This window comes from Lottia gigantea (genome assembly GCF_000327385.1).
Source record: "Lottia gigantea unplaced genomic scaffold LOTGIsca_196, whole genome shotgun sequence".
NCBI classification, from domain to species: Eukaryota; Metazoa; Mollusca; class Gastropoda; family Lottiidae; genus Lottia; species Lottia gigantea.
The window spans coordinates 253,622-273,020 of record NW_008708384.1 but is presented as its reverse complement, the minus strand read 5'-3'; the positions used below and the strand labels follow the sequence as shown (position 1 = coordinate 273,020).

General features: G+C 33.0%; 1 protein-coding gene across 1 annotated transcript; it reads right to left on the bottom strand.

Moving 5' to 3' along the window:
• Positions 1-402: 402 nt before the first annotated feature.
• LOTGIDRAFT_174449 (hypothetical protein) lies at positions 403-14,941 on the bottom strand (the record flags this gene model as incomplete). Its single annotated transcript, XM_009053033.1, has 20 exons — positions 403-502; positions 799-965; positions 1,387-1,623; positions 2,013-2,141; positions 2,591-2,662; positions 3,406-3,584; positions 5,326-5,453; positions 5,738-5,888; positions 7,050-7,311; positions 7,918-8,070; positions 8,553-8,732; positions 9,290-9,418; positions 10,057-10,327; positions 10,995-11,141; positions 11,860-12,008; positions 12,471-12,566; positions 12,784-12,788; positions 13,305-13,401; positions 14,189-14,338; positions 14,900-14,941. 20 exons carry the CDS (start codon positions 14,939-14,941, stop codon positions 403-405), a joined length of 2,844 nt encoding a protein of 947 aa, XP_009051281.1.
• Positions 14,942-19,399: the final 4,458 nt, after the last annotated feature.

The window sequence follows — 19,399 nt, the reverse complement described above, 5'->3', positions numbered from 1 at the left end:
ATGCCTCAAAAATTATATTTAACACAAAGACATGTTTTAAATTTAGGGAATAAATTAAGTAACATTTGTTTAAAGGTATATTACCTCTTAGGATGACCAAAAAATTGAATTTTTTTTAACTTGGTTAGAATGAGTCTTTGTTCATCAGTGGACTTACCTGGTGTCATAACTATACAACAGAATTCCTCTGTTATCTTATATATAGTTTTTATTCTAGCAAAGTCCAACTGATGAATATATATACTTGTTAACCAAGTTTGAGACTTTAAATTTTATGTCTATTCTAAGAGGTAGTATCGATAATATCTTATTATTCATCATAGTCTCCAAGTGAGATACCATTTAAGGCCGAAAATAAAAGTGAGACCTCGTGAAGAGGTGTAATATTATTTGTATGTAGAATTAAAGCTTCATTGATGCTTTATATATACTAGATAATTCCTGTTTATGACGTTGTTTTGAACCAGCAGCTGTAGATGCACTTACTTCTCTACCAGCATATCTACAATAGAGAAACATATAGAACATTTTAAAGGCCATCTGTTTGACCAATCCAACCTTAGCAAGCCTTTGAATGTTAAAAATCTGCACTCTATACACATCAATATACAGCTTGCATACAACTTCTAATGATCATTAAAAAAGTTTCTAGTTTTTGTTGGGTGCTCTGATCAGAATTTGAAGAAAAGAAAGATTAGCCCAATACAGATCTGTGACAATTCAGTTGCTAGGATTCAATCAATTTTTAACAGTGAACACTTTGCTGGACTCCAGTAATGTCAAATTATGACCACTTACGAAATTTCTTCATGAGGTTTTTCAATCTTTCTCAACACTGTTCTCATTCTAGGACGTACATAAGACCATGCTCCCATATTCTTATGTTCTTCTTGTGTCCAACATAATTCAGCATTAGGATATTTCAACATCTCTTCTTTAACCAAATCAAATGGGAAGGGAGAAATCTAAAAATCAAAAATTAAAAGGTTAAAATATCAATTTTAGATGAATTCATAAAACTAAAAGCACTGTTTTTAGACTGTTCAAAATCTGATCACGGTGATTCAAGAAATACATGGTTCAGAGTGAAAATTGTAAATCTTTCAAGGTGCCACAATCAAGTACAGACGACAAGATTTATAATATCAAACCAGTTTGATGTTTGTCACTGATTGTTTTATCGTCTGCAAGCATCATCATCTAATCACATTCATTTTCCTTCTAATTGCATGATCCACAAGATTATCAACATAGTGGAAAATGACCGACAGGAGATTTTTTGTCTCCCTGTGTGCCTGCTGCCAATGGATGAAACTCTTGATAAGGCTCTAGTCATGTGCCCGCACCATTAGGCTCATTGTTTCAGCTAAAAACAACAAAACTAACCTGTTCTATTCTACAAATAGCAATATCTGTATCCAGCCCTCTAGACTTTCTCTGACTGACTAATTCATAGTATATTTTACCAGAGCAGAAGATCAACTTCTGTACTTTATCAGGATTTTGAGCAGCTTCACCATCTTCTGGTATAGCTCGTTGTAAGTAACTGTCACCAATAAAATCATCAAAAGGTGATCTAGCATCTGGTGATCTTAACAGACTCTTTGGTGACATTATAATTAACTGAAACAATACAAAGTCAAGAATAAAACAAAATGGAGTCTGGAATCTTACTTTTCTGTACCTGTTTGAGGAAGTTTTGCTAGGACAGTTTCACTGGCCATCTCTTTTTTGATTTCCAACTGTCGAAGGATCTTTAACATACACAAACTGTGGCATAGAGGGTCTTAATTTATTATTCTTCCAAATGATTTCAATGTCAGCCCCTTGGACCTGCATCACTGACAGGGGTAGCCTGGTTAAAAACTTGTTGCAAATTGTGTTGTGGTGAGTGTCATTGACCTGCCATTCTGGAACACCTGCTGCCATTCCATAACTATGTTTTATCAACTCGCCACCTTTGATCATTCCATACAATGAATAGTGTGTAATTGGTGTTTTTATTCACTTACAGGTTTTCGGAAAGGTAATAAAATTTGCCGTCTCAAACCATGAAATAGATTAGCAGGCGTGGTAAAATTACACACAAACCAGTTTATTTGATGTAACTGTTCTATAACTAAATGATCATTGTCTTCAGTCTACATTAGAATAAAAACATATTGTTAAACAAGGGCAATAACTCAATAACAGAATATCTGAACCAAACCCATCTAAAACTCCTTGATGAAAGCTTACAATTAATTTTTTTGGGGAATAAAAAATTCAGGAGAAAACTTTGTCAAAAGTGTTCATTACATTTGAAGGTTAGATTTCAGAAATACATATGAATGACACCATCCTGAATCCGATAAAGGTGGATTCATGGATTCGAAATCCGGATTCGGATTCAAGGCAAACCGTTGTAAATGAGTGACACAGATTCAGAATCCAGTTTCAGATTGGTTGTAAACGAGTAGGGCCTGAGAAGGCATTATCTAAAAACTGATACAACAACTACAAGTGACTGGTAGACCAGATCATTTTCTAGAAATATCAGTAAACAGTTAGACTACTGTCTGAAAGTCTTCACCTCAAAATATAAACTTACAGGAAATACATCTTCATCATCACTACACATCTGTAAAAATCTTTCTAATCTGGCACTGGAATGTTCAGGTCCCTGAAAAAAATATTTATTTTGTATTTATTAATGGTATTCCAGATTAACAGTTTTGAAAATTAACCCTTTCAACCCATGCAGCCAGTTTACTAAATACACAATATATACCCAGAATGTTACCAAGTGACGTCAAGTTTATGGTATATGATGTCTCATTTCATTTATACTCAGAAGAGTTAATAGATCATAAAATAATATACCAAAAAGAATTTCAATTTCAAAACCATAAGATCTTTATGTTGTTGATCAATGTTTCAGACATAAAGACACTATCAGAACAGTTGTTTTTGAAATTCTAAGATAACCATGTAACACAATACCTAATTCACTGAACTCAGTTGCTAGCTTACTATCATATTTCCCTAATCCCAGTCTTGTCTGATATTGAGGATGGAAACATTACCAGCAGAGCATAGCCAGAGTGGGTTTTCATATCATGATTTTCTTCTGTGTAGTAAAGCTACATGCCAGATTTTTGTGTTCAAGTTCTCATTGGCCAAATTTTCAAAAGAAACATTGCGTATGCCACTTTGTCACATGACTTTTTTCTCACATGACCACAAGGTTCAAGTATAATTTTACTTCATGTGATGAGATATTTGATGTTGATTGGTTGAGGAGAGAAAATGTTTCGCGTCACAGATTCTGTTGGTTCACAGAAACCTACCAACACTTGATGCACCGGCACTAAATTGCTCTACTCTGCCTGTTTAGTGTATTTAAACTGTTAGAAAAGATCTTACCATGCCTTCATAGCCATGTGGTAGTAACATAACAATACCATTCTGTCGAACCCATTTATTCTGTCCACTAGATATAAACTGATCTATCATACACTGAGCAGTATTAGCAAAGTCTCCAAACTGAGCTTCCCATACCACTAAACTATTAGGATCATTCATAGAATAACCAACTTCAAATCCTGAAATGAAATTAATGTTGAAATGCAAAATCTAGCCAAGTTTGAGAATTCAAATTTGATGTTCATATTAAGAGCTGGTATTCCTTTAAAAGCAGTATGAAACCGCTGAAGGAGACAAATTGCTATGTTAAATATTGAACAGAGCCTGGTCTGGCGATAGTGATGTTAGTGGTACACTAAAACTTTTATTTTACCTAATACATCAAACTCTGACAGAGCCTGATCTAGTGATAGTGATGTAAGTAGTACACCAAAACTTTTATCTTACCTAATTTACCAAACTCTGATAGAGCCTGATCTAGTGATAGTGATGTTAGTGGTACACCAAAACTTTTATCTTACCTAATTTACCAAACTCTAATAGAGCCTAATCTGGTGATAGTGATGTAAGTAGTACACCAAAACTTTTATCTTACCTAATTTACCAAACTCTGATAGAGCCTGATCTAGTGATAGTGATGTTAGTGGTACACCAAAACTTTTATCTTACCTAATTTACCAAACTCTGATAGAGCCTGATCTAGTCATAAAGATGTTAGTGGTACACCAAAACTTTTATCTTACCTAATACACCAAACTATGATAAAGAACTATTACAAACTGTATATTTAGCCTGATCTAGTGATAGTGATGTTAGTGGTACACCAAAACTATCATCTTAACTAATACACCAAACTCTGATAGAGAACTATTACAAACTGTATATTTAGCCTGATCTAGTGATAGTGATGTTAGTGGTACACCAAAACATTTATCTTACCTAATACACCAAACTCTGATAAAGAACTATTACAAACTGTATATTTAGCCTGATCTAGTGATAGTGATGTTAGTGGTACATCAAAACATTTATCTTACCTAATACACCAAACTCTGATAAAGAACTATTACAAACTGTATATTTAGCCTGATCTAGTGATAGTGATGTTAGTGGTACACCAAAACATTTATCTTACCTAATACACCAAACTCTGATAAAAAAACTATTACAAACTGTATATTTAGCCTGATCTAGTGATAGTGATGTTAGTGGTACACCAAAACATTTATCTTACCTAATACACCAAACTCTGATAAAGAACTATTACAAACTGTATATTTAGCCTGATCTAGTGATAGTGATGTTAGTGGTACACCAAAACATTTATCTTACCTAATACACCAAACTCTGATAAAGAACTATTACAAACTGTATATTTAGCCTGATCTAGTGATAGTGATGTTAGTGGTACACCAAAACATTTATCTTACCTAATACACCAAACTCTGATAAAAAACTATTACAAACTGTATATTTAGCCTGATCTAGTGATAGTGATGTTAGTGGTACACCAAAACATTTATCTTACCTAATACACCAAACTCTGATAAAGAACTATTACAAACTGTATATTTAGCCTGATCTGGTGATAGTGATGTTAGTGGTACACCAAAACATTTATCTTACCTAATACACCAAACTCTGATAAAGAACTATTACAAACTGTATATTTAGCCTGATCTGGTGATAGTGATGTTAGTGGTACACCAAAACATTTATCTTACCTAATACACCAAACTCTGATAAAGAACTATTACAAACTGTATATTTAGCCTGATCTGGTGATAGTGATGTTAGTGGTACACCAAAAAATTTATCTTACCTAATACACCAAACTCTGATAGAGAACTATTACAAACTGTATATTTAGCCTGATCTAGTGATAGTGATGTTAGTGGTACACCAAAACATTTATCTTACCTAATACACCAAACTCTGATAAAGAACTATTACAAACTGTATATTTAGCCTGATCTGGTGATAGTGATGTTAGTGGTACACCAAAACTTTTATCTTCATTTTGATCATGTAATACATGATGACGATGACTGAAATGAAAATTCCATTTTCCAAATCATATCTTTTATTGGTATCTTGGACACTGATACTATCAATTTGTAACATTCCAATTTCCAATCAGATGTCTGTGGTTTCTGCAATTCCACTAAAACTAAACATTAATGATGTCACTAATTGCAAAATATGCTTTAGCACATAGGGCCTTCATGATTAGTGACAAACACTTAGTTTTAGTGGAATTACAGGAACCATAGACGTCTGATAGAAAACATAGTATTAAGACAAGCCATGTGAAATATATAAAGCAAACTACCTGAATGTGCCTCTTTCTACATCCTGTCCACTTAGTCTACCATGACATCCTTCCATTAACAACGAGCCAAAAGCCAAAAATTCAGCTCCTGCCCAGTCTACCAGTCTCTTTTCAGATAGTTCTTGACGAGCATTTAATATTCTTTTAACACCTGAAATTATCATCAAATCACTTAACATATAGCACCGAGTATCCCACAATTCCTAACATGTTGTCGATAAAATTTTGATTTTGCATCCTTGCTTTTCTATTGCAATACATATTGTATCCTTATTTTTCTATTGCAATACATATTGTATCCTTGCTTTTCTATAGCAATACATATTGTATCCTTGCTTTTCTATTGTAATACATATTGTATCCTTGCTTTTCTATTGCAATACATATTGTATCCTTGCTTTTCTATTGCAATACATATTGTATCCTTGCTTTTCTATTGCGATAGATACTGTATCCTTGCTTTTCTATTGCAATACATACTGTATCCTTGCTTTTCTATTGTAATACATATTGTATCCTTGCCTTTCTATTGCCAAACAAACTGCAACCTTGCTTTTCTATTGCAATACATATTGTATCATTGCTTTTTTATTGCAATACATATTGTATCCTTGCTTTTCTATTGCAATACATATTGTATACTTGCTTTCTTATTGCAATACATATTGTATCCTTGCGTTTCTATTGCAATACATATTGTATCATTGCTTTTCTATTACAATACATATTGTATACTTGCTTTCTTATTGCAATACATATTCTATCCTTGTTTTTCTATTGCAATACATAATGTATCATTGCTTTTCTATTGCAATACATATTATATCATTGCTTTTCTATTGCAATAGATACTGTATCCTTGCTTTTTATTGCAATACATAATGTATCATTGCTTTTCTATTGCAATACATATTGTATCCTTGCTTTTCTATTGCGATTAATATTGTATCCTTGCTTTTCTATTGCAATACATATTCTATCCTTGCTTTTTATTGCAATACATATTGTATCATTGCTTTTTTATTGCAATACATATTGTATCATTGCTTCTCTATTGCGATTAATATTGTATCCTTGCTTTTCTATTGCGATACATATTGTATCCTTGCTTTTCTATTGCGATACATTGTGTATCCTTGCTTTTCTATTGCAATACCTATTGTATCCTTACTTTTCTATTGCAATACATATTGTATCATTGCTTTTAAATTGCAATACATATTGTATCCTTGCTTTTCTATTGCGATACATATTGTATACTTTTCCTTTCTATAGAAACACATTTATAATGTATCCTTGCTTTTGAACTTACCAGAATGTATTTTGACTTTCTGTTTCTGTGTGGAACCACTATGATCTGTTTTGTCTGGTATAGAACTAACATGTGTTAAAATATGGTTAATTTTATCTTCAGTGATTCCTGTACTAGGATAGTATAAACCAGCACTATCACCTTTCTCAGCGAAAAACTCAGTCCATGGAGAATCTAGCCATTCTTTAGGACTTGTGGCTAATTCAGTCTTCGAATTTTTGTAAGCTTCTTCTAGAATTTCTTCATATTCATGGATTGTATCCTAAATATTTAAAGAAATAAATCATTTTGTATTCAATTAAAACAATGCTACAGTGAGAATTAAAATGAAACTTTTTACATGTTATATTCCATAGACTTCTAAATATTTGCTTTGTTGGTTGATATAGTCCAATTTCTGCTATCCATTTTACTTATTTGTGAAAAAAAAAATATTTCTGACACTTATTTAAGGGTATACCACATCTTAGAATGACCAAAATATTAAAATGAGTCTTTGTTCATCAGTGGACTTACCTGGTGTCATAACTATACAACAGAATCCCTCTTTAATCCAATAAATCCAAGTTAAACTTGTAATAAAACTAAGTAATAATCTATTAAACTAAGTAATAATCTATTAAACTAAGTAATAATCTATTAAACTAAGTAATAATCTATTAAACTAAGTAATTTTGAAACGTGCTTAAAATCGTGTTTCAATAATTATTTAGTTTAATAGAGATACATCGTATTATATAGATATTCTATTATTTAGTCTTAACACCTGGTAAGTCCAACTGATGAACATATACCCATATTGACCAAGTTTGAGACTTTAAATTTTTTGTCCATCCTAAGAGTTTAACAAGAGTAATATTTTGCTTACCTCATATTTTTTTTGGTTCATAATATTCTCTTTGATAAGTTTTTCAGCATACTTTGTTTCAACGGTAGGTAACTTTTCAATTTTCTTGTACATAATAGGTTGAGTGAACATAGGATTATCTATTTCATTATGACCATATCTTCTATAGCTGACCTAAATTATAATCAATCATTTCAAAAACACTAATCTCAAGAAAATTTCAAAATTGCATTTTAACAATTTGTTTATATCAACTCAAAAACACTACCACAAGTTTTAGACCTGACTTTGGGTTGATGAAAATGCTAACCCCCGAATAAATTCACATCTCATAACAATTCTTCAGCAAATTATATACCCTAGTATTAGGTGGAGAATACTGTACAACTCCCCATTGATGAAAATCAAAAAAATAACATTCAATTCACTTTTATTCACAGATTATAGTTTTAGAATTTGAATTTGGCTAATCGAAAAAAAAAATTTGATCGCACGTTTGACTCACAAACTGCCATGCAATACTGATTACAGTGACCCCTGGTCAGTTGGACTTTAACCATAGTGAGTTTATAACCAACTAACACTTGTATATTGCTGCCATTCTTACTTCTCTCTCAGTACATATAACATGTGAAAACTGCCAAAATAGCTCTTACCAAATCAATGACCACATCCTTTTTAAAATCTCTTCTCCAATCTGCAGCAAACTGACAAACCCACATGACAGCTTCTGGATCATCTGCATTGACATGAAAGATAGGGCAGTTGACAACTCTAGCTACATCAGTACAATAAGGTGAAGATCGAGAAAACCTGGGATCTGTAGTAAATCCAATCTGAAAAAAAAAAACATTAATTCAATACAAACTTTGTAATAATTTCTTTACTATGGCCATAATTATGAAAAAAATAGAAAAAAAAATTGTATATTTTCAAAAAAGTGTGGGCTAAGTATCTTTTATAAAATTGAGATCAATTATTGATGGCAGACTACCAATCAATAATCGATTAATAACTGAAATAACATAATTGAGAAATATGAAAAAACAAAGCCAAAATTTTGAAATCCATAGGTTATCTATGTGTCATATAGAGGTACCGGTATATTATTACTTTGACTCGTCTTTTTAACTTTCAAACGCAGATAATTCTGGATACACATGGATTTCAAGGCTCAAATTTCGAGTGTGAGCTGTGAACTCTATTACTGATTGGCTCAGCTAAAAAATTCAGAGACTAAAGTATGATTGGTCAAAAAATGGCGCACAACTGTCCCTTTAATAAAGCCAAACTTGTTTTGGTTTTTTTTTTTCTAGAAAAAACTGTCAACTGACCTAACTGTCAAAAACAAAATACTGCGTCATAAACCTGTTCTGTTTTAAATACAACCAACCTGATTATTGACTACAATATGTATTGTACCATGAACAGTATAGGCTGGCAGTTCACCAAGATGCATAGCCTCATATACAACTCCTTGTCCAGAGAAGGCAGCATCTCCATGTAACAACATACACATGGCCTACAAAGGGAGCATAAATAAACAAACTATGAAAAGGAAGTGTTCCCTGTTTCACATTTCTATATTTCCAATGATGACTTTCTTTTCAGTTTAATAAAAATTGGACCAAACTTTTGTTCCAGTTTTTTATTAGCATTTATTTTAAATATAGTTAGGGTCTTACGACAGACATCTTAAATGTTCAGTAAGTTGACCTTTTGACCTAACCTGATAAACATTGTGTCACAAAATGCTAGAGCTGGAGAGGATAATATGTTTAAAGCAGACGTCATCAAGTCATAATTTGACAAACGATTAAGAGGGTTGTCGTTAGACTCTAATTGAAGTGGTTATATTAAAATTAAAAGCTAATAATAAAACGGAAAGAAAGTTTGGTTCTGTAGCACACTTGAGCGTAAGACACCATTTGATTGGTGCAACCTCTTATTTGTTTCAGTAAGACCTATAACGTCTTTATAACATTCTGATTTCCAGACAGACAAAGTCACAAATAGTAATTTCATAGGCCGTTTTTTCCCTTCCATTCTGCATTACCATGACAACGTACAACAACAACAAATTTGAATGGTGCAAAAAGAAGACTTCAGTCTTCATTAATGTTTAACCTCTATCAAAATCATAATTTTACTAGAACTTACAGTCTTGCCATCTTTATCACCACGTTTATGTTGTTCAGATCTTACTTTTCCCATAACAACAGTATTCACAGCCTCTAAATGAGATGGATTGGCTACAACTGACAGCTTGATGTTCTTATTGGTCTTGCGGTTTAATCGTTCATGACACATACCAAGATGATACTTAACATCCCCAGATCCCTCATCAGCAGCTTCCAGATCAGGATCAAACTGACATAGCAGCTTCTCTAGTGGTTTACGACATACATTAGCTAATACATTTAATCTTCCTCTAAAATATACAAATCAAAATGTTAATGTCACCTGTGTTTCCGCTCATTTTGATGACAAATCTCTGGAAGAAAAATTTTAATATTTTCAGCTTATTATTTACGCTGGTGATTGAATTTGCTCGTCTGCCCATATCCGGCATATTTTGCTGCCTATCAGTGTTTCTTAAACCAATCAGACTTCAGATATCATATCAGAAATAGAGCTTTTTCGCTTTAGTTAATATTTCTCAATTTCTGCTGTATGTAGTACTTTTTAAAATGAAAAATCTGATAACTTTTTTAAACTTTAAAGCTATCATACTTTAATAAAAAGTAATATTGATTATCAACAAAAATTAAGTTCATTGGTCCAAAATTAACTAGTAGCAGTGGCCAACCCAATATAAGCAACATAAGACAAGTCCATAGGTGGATCAATGGCTAACCATGGTGATGACTTCACCCATACTTAAAGTTTAAAGCTATCATGCTTTAATAAAAAGTAAAATTGATTATAAAAAAAATTAAGTTTATGGGTCCACCATTGGTCCAAATATTAACTAGTAGCACTCGCCAACCCAACATAAGCAAGGTAAGACAAGTCCATTGGCGGACCAATGGCTAACCATGGTGATGACTTCAACATAGTTCAACATGATAGCTTTAATACATATCAAATATACAAACCTGTGAGGCATTCCAATAGCAAAATAATCCACACCATTTTCACAACATTCATCTATTATAGTCTTCATTGCTGGTATCAATACTTCACAACCTTCTAAACCAAATCTCTTTTCAGATGACCATTTCTTAGCTAGGAAAGATTCAAATCTGTAAAACAAATTACATCCATTAGAAAGTTTCCTTGTTATTTTGTTAAAACATCCCAAAGGATTTTCTTAATAATAAGACATACATATAGGATTCCATCAAATCAAATGAACTTTTCAGAAAAACCTTAACACTTGGAAATTTTCAAAATGATTAAGTCATATTTTTGTTTTATCAAATCAGCTCAATTTGACCTTTGGAGCACTGTATGTCCAAAAATAATCATCATATATACCATGAAATTCAAGATTCATTTTTTTATGTTGTTAAAGGGACATTCTGCTTTTTTTGTATGTCAAATTTTGTTCAGCTCCGATGTGTAAAAAAACTATATACCTGGTAGATTTATTAAACGATCTGATAACATTACTTACCTGGTTGATCTAATCAAACTTTCTAATAACGTTACTTACTTGGTAATTAATCATCTAATAATATTACTTACCTGGTTGATCTAATCAAGCGTTCTAATAAAATCACTACTCTGGTTGATCTAATCAAGCGTTCAAATAAAGTCACTAATCTGGTTGATCTAATCAAGCGTTCTAATAAAGTCACTAATCTGGTTGATTTAATCAAGTGTTCTAATAATGTTGCCTACTTGGTAAATCTAATCAAGCTTTCTAATACTATATCTTAACTGGTTGATCTAATCAAGCATTCTAATAATATTTCTTACCTGGTTGATCTAAACAAGCGTTCTAATAATATATCTTACCTGGTTGATCTAATCAAGCGTTCTAATAATGTTTCTTTATCTTCTTCTGTTAAAACTGGTCTAGTTTCAAATCTTCTTCTAATCCAATCAGTTTGTTCTCTATTATTGATAAACATATATTCTACACCAATACTACCACAATATGCATTCTGAAATATTGCATACAAACAAGGTTTCAAAGTTTTAATCTTATATCTAAATCACATAGAAGAAAGAAATTAGCTATGTCCTATGTCCTTTCTCGGTTCCTTCAACTATCTACAACCAATAACATGTACAACATTGGCACCTTGATTTCAATCACATGATTCATATTCTAGCATAAATTTAACCCCTACAAGTGCAAAATATGGCTTCTAAATTGATTTTGGTTCTACCAAAATATGCCAGCATCACAATAGGCATTGGGAGCTACACAATCATCCAATACAAGTCTGTGCAGATTACAAACCTCTTCTGATGGTGCACAAATGTTTAAATAATTTGGCTCTTAAATATCTATCAGATCTTCTAACTCTAGATATTAATCTGTATTGTACAAGATATGTGTCTTAATTTTTGTGTACCAATGATACAGCCCTGCTAATGGTATATATCATTATCCAACTTACCTCTAATCTGTTTCTAATTTCTCTCAATGTTAGCTGAGATTCACCATCTCCAATATAAGTTGAACGTGGTAAATGGAATTTCTTGTCTAAATCTGCCTCTGCTACATAGAGATAGAAACAATTTCAAAATTATAATTTACCATTAGAAGGGGCAGTATTTAATATTTTCATTATTAAAAACCATGTAAATTAGACTAGAAAAATATTTCTAAAATATCATTTTTACAACTATTTTACTTAATCGAAAAAAGTTTCATAATTTTCGTTTAAGTGTTTTTAGCTTTAACAAACAAAACAACTGTAAAAGGTTTACATAAACTAAATTTTAATGGTATGATTTATTTTAGTTCAAACTTTCAGATAAGTTAAGAGACAGATATCTTTAGATTTAGGTCTATAGTTTTTGTTAATTTGAGCACCTAAATTTTCTGACCTGAGAAAGAATCAAAATGCCCCTTTAACAAAGATACAAAGTACCTCTAATTAATTGCAAATTACTTCTGCAACCACAGAATAAAACTTCAAATGAAATTGACATGTTATTTCAGTCTAATCAGAATTAGGCCAAAGTTTTGTTCCATCTTTTTATTAGCTTTTATTTTCAATATCACCACTTCAGTTAGGGTCTAACAACAGCCCTCTTGAACGCTCGTCATATTAATCTTTTGACCTAACCTGATAAGGTAGAAATTTGCTTGGTTTAAGCAGATGTCATCGAGTAAGGGAGGTTAATTTGACAACGTTTTTGGCTACATCAAAAATAAAAATACGGAAAGAAAGCTTGCTCTAATTTAAATCAGACTGAATGCTGTATCATAGTGCTCAAATACTTACAAAAGCCATGTTTTGACAGCTCCAATGATTCTTTCCTATATGAGTTAGAATCCAAAATACCAAGTGGATCAAGGTTGGCACACTTATGTCCAATTGTCTAAAGAAAAAAAGAGAAAATCAATCTCAATTAAATTTAAACGACACAAATGAAAGTTAGACATTTGTTAAAAATATGAAAGATAGCTTGCCAGGCAAGGTAACCTACACGTTTAATCAAATCAAGGGCAATAACTCTGAAACAGTTCATTCGATTGATACTAATTTCAAACTTGACAGATCTCATTATTGCTTAATACCAAGTTTCATCAAGATGGGATAAAAACTGTAGCCTATATCGTGCCTACAAGCCAAATTTTACGGTTTTTACTAAGTAATTGGCAATAACTCTGAATCCGTTCATCCGATTATTACCAATTTCAAACTTGACCGTGATTTCATCAATATATATACATGCATACCAAGTATCAGCAAGATTGTATAAAAACTTTAGTCGCTATTGTGCCTACAAGAAATGTGAATGGATGGAAGGACGGACAGACATGGAGCAACGAAAAAAATACACATTTTCATGTGGGCGTGTAAATAGTGAAATAGTCCCTGGGAAATGAAATGAATAGTATCTAGAGGAGTTTTACAAATGTTCTACTATTCTTGTAAAAATTTAACAAAAAATCATTAAAAGAGGGTAATTTTGTTATTTCTTTTACTTCCTATTCAATAAAAGTACTCATACAATTGAACTGCATAACGAACAGGGGCAATCCAGGTTGAAAAATCTAAAGGTATTAAACCATGAACCCACAGCTAATCCACTTTAAGCTGCTGACCTAGATACTTGGATTAACAATAAACAAACCCCAAAAGAGAAATATAAAATGACCCACCTGATAAGCTCTGACCATGGATTCTAGTGATAAATGATTTTTTATCAATTCTTCATCAGCTTGAGCATCTGATAAAGCAGGCACGGAACCTAAAGTTGTAAGACTAGGCATTGGACCACTAGTTAAACTATGAAAATATTTGTCCCATGACTAAAATAAAAAGAAATAGATGGTATTGAAATATCTTTACAATATAACATTCTATTAGTGTTGAGCTCTCTATTGGGTACATATACGGTAAAAGATGTACATACATGGACATTTATGATTAGTTAAAACTCTTAATTATATTCAATAAGAAAAACTCTTAATTATATTCAATAAGAACATAATGATATGATTAAGAATACATGATAATTAATTAGAAACACCAATTAATCAATTAGTTTGCTAAATTTGACAATAAAAAATAAGATGACCAAAAAAATCAAAATTTTTAAACTTGAGCTGGTAACCTTATATAAGCTTACTGGTTACGTTTCAGCAAAACACCTCCAATATCGATACTTAAATACACTAATGCAAAAAATTATGAGTACCAGTAAAAAATTTTCTTGACCTAGCCGTGACCAAGAAATTAGTCTTGAGCTATCAGTGATTCCAATTTAAAAATAGTAGTCTGGTAAAATCTTGCCTATAAAACAGGCCTACAGCTAGAAAGGGGCCAGACCTAAGAAAATTTTGGCTATGGGCAAATGGAAATAAATTTACCTCATGGACACTTTTAGGATCTTTTGTCCATAATGAATACATTTCCTCCTGATATGTTGAATATTGTTTCCTACTGGCTCCATTTCTCTCACAGTATATCCAACCTGAAGTTGTTCTAGGTCCTAGTCTAGGAGCTCCTCTAATCAGAGGTCTGATCAACGAAACAGCAGTTTGTAAACGATGCATTGTTGAAGATAATTAGCTTGTGTATCTTCTAATGATGTCAATTACCGATCTCCATTACCTCTTCAATGATTTGGTAAAGCATCATTGATCTAAAAGAAAGAGAGTACCGGTAGTATATAGTATTAGTAACCATTAACATTGTCTGACTGCAATCATAATGTATGATAAAGGCTTATACAAAGCCTACTAAATCTAAATGATAATTATAATGTTGGCTTTAATGGGTTCAATCAGCCTTAGAATTTGTTTAATAGCTGGTCTATAAATTTATTCGATTGATAAAAGATTAACAGGTTTTTAATTACTTAATTATAAGTTAATTAGTGGAGAAAACAATCTATAATAGGAGTGGAAACCACTAGGGTTAAAAAAAGATGGAAAGGGGGAAAACACTTCATGCCCTGATCTAGATAAAGATGAGTGAGATTGAACAATCACTCTGCCTCCACTCCAGACCAGTATCAAGCCAGTTTCAAGAATTACAGGAACCTTGTAACATTACCCCCAGGCCAGTAAGATCTTTAAAGGTTCAGGGATAGGGATTCTGTTGAGACTCAAACAGGCACAAGTTTAAAATAAATGACTATACTTTAATGTTAACACTGAGCCAGAGGGAACGAATACGATCCAATCAAAGTCAAAATCAATGTTACCGTACTTTCAAAGAAAGTAGGCATACAAACCGTTACTTAGTAAGGCCTAGATCTACGACTACGGCGAGGTTTACAGTTTTCTGTTTATCTGCAGATGAAAGTAAATATCATATTTTGATAAATGCGATAATGTCAGCTTACGGAATCTGAAGAAAGCTTATTTAATCCAAATCGTTGTGTTGACAGTTGAACTCACAAACCGTTCAAGATGATCTTCAAAGAGTTCAAACTTATACTTCCGGGTCACGTCAAAATCAGAAGTTTTGTCTTTTCACAGCCGAAGACGAGATCATATAATACTACAGACCACTTCAATATGAAATTATTTCCCTTTGATCGAATTAACCAACTCTATACATTCTCTTTGCCACTCACGGGAAAAAATTTAAAATGGAAAATGATCTGAGATATGTGTTTTTTTTTTTATTCAAATGAAAGTTTAGCATTTCTTACCCTATAATTCAATCAAAAACGAAATTTTTTCCCCAAACTTTTGAGAAAGTCAACTCTGAAATATTAGGCTACGAAGTTTCCACAAGAGAAGTCTCACAAAATTAGGTTTCTCGAAGGGTCGGGTGACGAAATCGATGCGAAACTAAAAGTGCTGTAGTAAGCAGAGCTTGCAAGGTGGACATTTTTTTTAACAATACAATTTCAGATTTGCCAGCGAATATATTGGCAGGATCCAAGACTAAATTGGGTAACATTGTTGACCTCCCGATAAAATTGCATGGCGTTGCATGTCCAGAAATCAACCATCGAAAGTTGCCGAATGAATCGGGTACAGACTAGAAAAAAAGAAATAAAACTGTATGTAGTATGGAACATAGCAATGCACACAAGGTAATTTTGCTAGGACTCTTTTTCGATTTCCAACTGTCGAAGGATCTTTATCGTGCACAGCCTGTAGCATACGGTGCCTAGGTTTATTGTCCCATCCGTACGATGGACTATCCGCCCGTCCGACCTGCACCACTAGGGATGGACTCCGAATTGAAAAGTGTTATCCCGGACTATACCGGGATTGAGGGTAGAGGCAAGTAGTATCAGATTGAGCAGACGACACGATGAATTTGGTAGGAATAAAGTTGTTGACTATTGAGACAAATGAAAATTGATGGTTTGTGAGATTTAATCAAGTAAACAAATAGAATAAGAGCAGTGGTAATACAATGACAATACCTAATCTTGTTTAAATTTCTTATTGATGGGCTAAGCAAGACATTTTCGATGAATTCTTTCTTTGTGTAGTAATTCTATTTCCATCGTCCATTACGAGTCCAAGGAAATATTCTTTTTTTTTTCTTTTAAGTACCTTAGATCTATTGAAAACAACTTTAAGTAAGAACAATAAAGCTAACATTACACCAAAATCCCACAATACCAAGAAGGTTTACTCGTTTACTTATGACAGATGCGCCATTTTGGGATTTTGATTTGAGTCTTGAATATATGTAAAGTATCTATAGTAGTACTAGAAATGTACGAAACATAGCACAAGTCCGTTCCTTAATTTCTTTTCCTATTTCTATAGATGCCTTTTCTCTATGACAGTATCTAAAGAAATCAACTCGTATTTTTAACTTTCAAATGGATTGAAGGTTCAAATTTTGACGATAAGCTGTGAACACTATTACTGATTGGCTTAGCTAAACAATTTCGGTTTCTGAGACTAAGGTAGGCAACGATTGGTTTTTAAAAAAATGGCGCATCTATCCCTTTAACGCTAGAATAGGCTCTAACGCGGCATAGCCAATAGCAGCATAGCATCATAAGTTATCATAATCAGTAATTACTTATTGAAAATGCTTTTTCGCTTGTTCGCTCATCATGCCTTTTGTTTTATAGACCGAAACATCTATTCCAGAATCTGTCAGCTATGATAATCTGACAGTTGCCGGCTACTCAAAATTGCTTTCAGAGGCTTGGGTAGAGGAAGATGTTTCGGATTACTTGTTTGAGTGACCAAGAGTAGTGTTCGAAGTATTCTTTAATCAACCACCAAAAATATCCATTGAAATTGATCTAAGGGCAGTATACAGCGCTCTTACCTTGACTAAAGTTGAACTTCGGCTTAAGTCGAACTTTACAAAGTAAGGATTAAGGCTTTCATTTTCTACATTTGATAGTCAAATTTAAGAACGACTTTCATAGAGATCGACCGGTGCATACCTAAAGTTCGACTTTAGTCAAAGTTTAGGTAAAGTACGAGCGCTGCATATGGCCCTAAGGGTTTTGTGACGTATTAAAATGTATTAGTAGTAGTTGAAGTGTGGACATCCTCTGAAAAACAGCGACCACAAAATTGTTATAATGATGATGATGGTGTAATAAGTATTTGATTAAATGTATAGGAATTGTAGTAACGAAATTTTATTATTTCTCGCTGTTATTCAGCTGAAACTGTTTAAGGGCATGTGTTTAAGTGTTACTGCTTTATGAGGTAAATTATTGTGAAAAGATGACAGTTAGACTGTGGGTTACTACATAAAAGAGCCATTTTCAATCATTGTGTTTTTCATTATATCAAACCTAATTACAATCCTTCTTGTGAGGTCACATACACTATAATCAACATCAGAATAAAAATTAATGTGCTCGCACCAACAGTGGCGGCGCCAGCTTTCCGAGACTTGAGGTGCTAATAGGGGGAAAACTGACTCAGTGGGGTGAAAACTGATGAGACTGAACTCTGCGAAGGCGTTTAATAGTCGCACACCTCTCATAGAGCGTTTAGGAGGGTTCTGATGTGAAAATTTTAGAAAAAAATAAATTGATTTGGTGTATTCTGACACATTCTGGCAAAAACGTATAAAAATCAGATAAGGTGGTACAATTGTGGGTGCAATCAACTTTTCTAGGGTGGGGGTGGGGGTGGGGGAGGGGGGCTGGCTTTATACCCCCACTGTCGCCGCCATTTCAAACAGATCTCAGTTATTTTCTATCAACCCACATGATATACAACTCACGAATACAATCAACTTGCCTTCTGCATTAAATTTACAATTTTATATGTTCAATGTATATGTTGCCTACGCACCGCCCATAACTCTTTGTTAAAGCGATACGGTCGCCTAAATGTTCTTTCAGTCTCAGCAGATACAGATCAATTGTAAGCTAAAATCCGGCGCCCAGTCATACCCTAGTACACACGATTGACATCCCTGCAATGCAATGAAATGATTGGAGTTTTACGTCCTACCTTTCTGCACCATGTGAGCTAATGAAGGCAACGCTATGCAGGGTGCAATGAGGGAATTTTTTTCCTGGACAGCGGCATAAGCCTGCTCTTTCCAACTGTCAGAGGATCTTTAACGTGCCTGCAGTGCAACGCAAAGAGGAGTATATCATATTCATCAGTGGAATAACCTGGCGTAATAACTATACGACAGAATCCCTCTATAATCTGATAAATCCACTAAAATAAGTAATTAGAGAAAAACGCATAAAACATTTATATTTTCTCAATAATTACTTGTAGTTTTTATTGATGATTACTTTATTTTATGGATTTATTAGATTATATAGAGATTCTGTTGATCAGTTATGACACTGAAGAATAATGTAAGACTTTATTTGATCAATGCTGAGAAATTGACTTCTATATGTTCATTCTAAGAGGTTGTATTCCTGATATACTGACTGAAGAATTTGAGGAGGA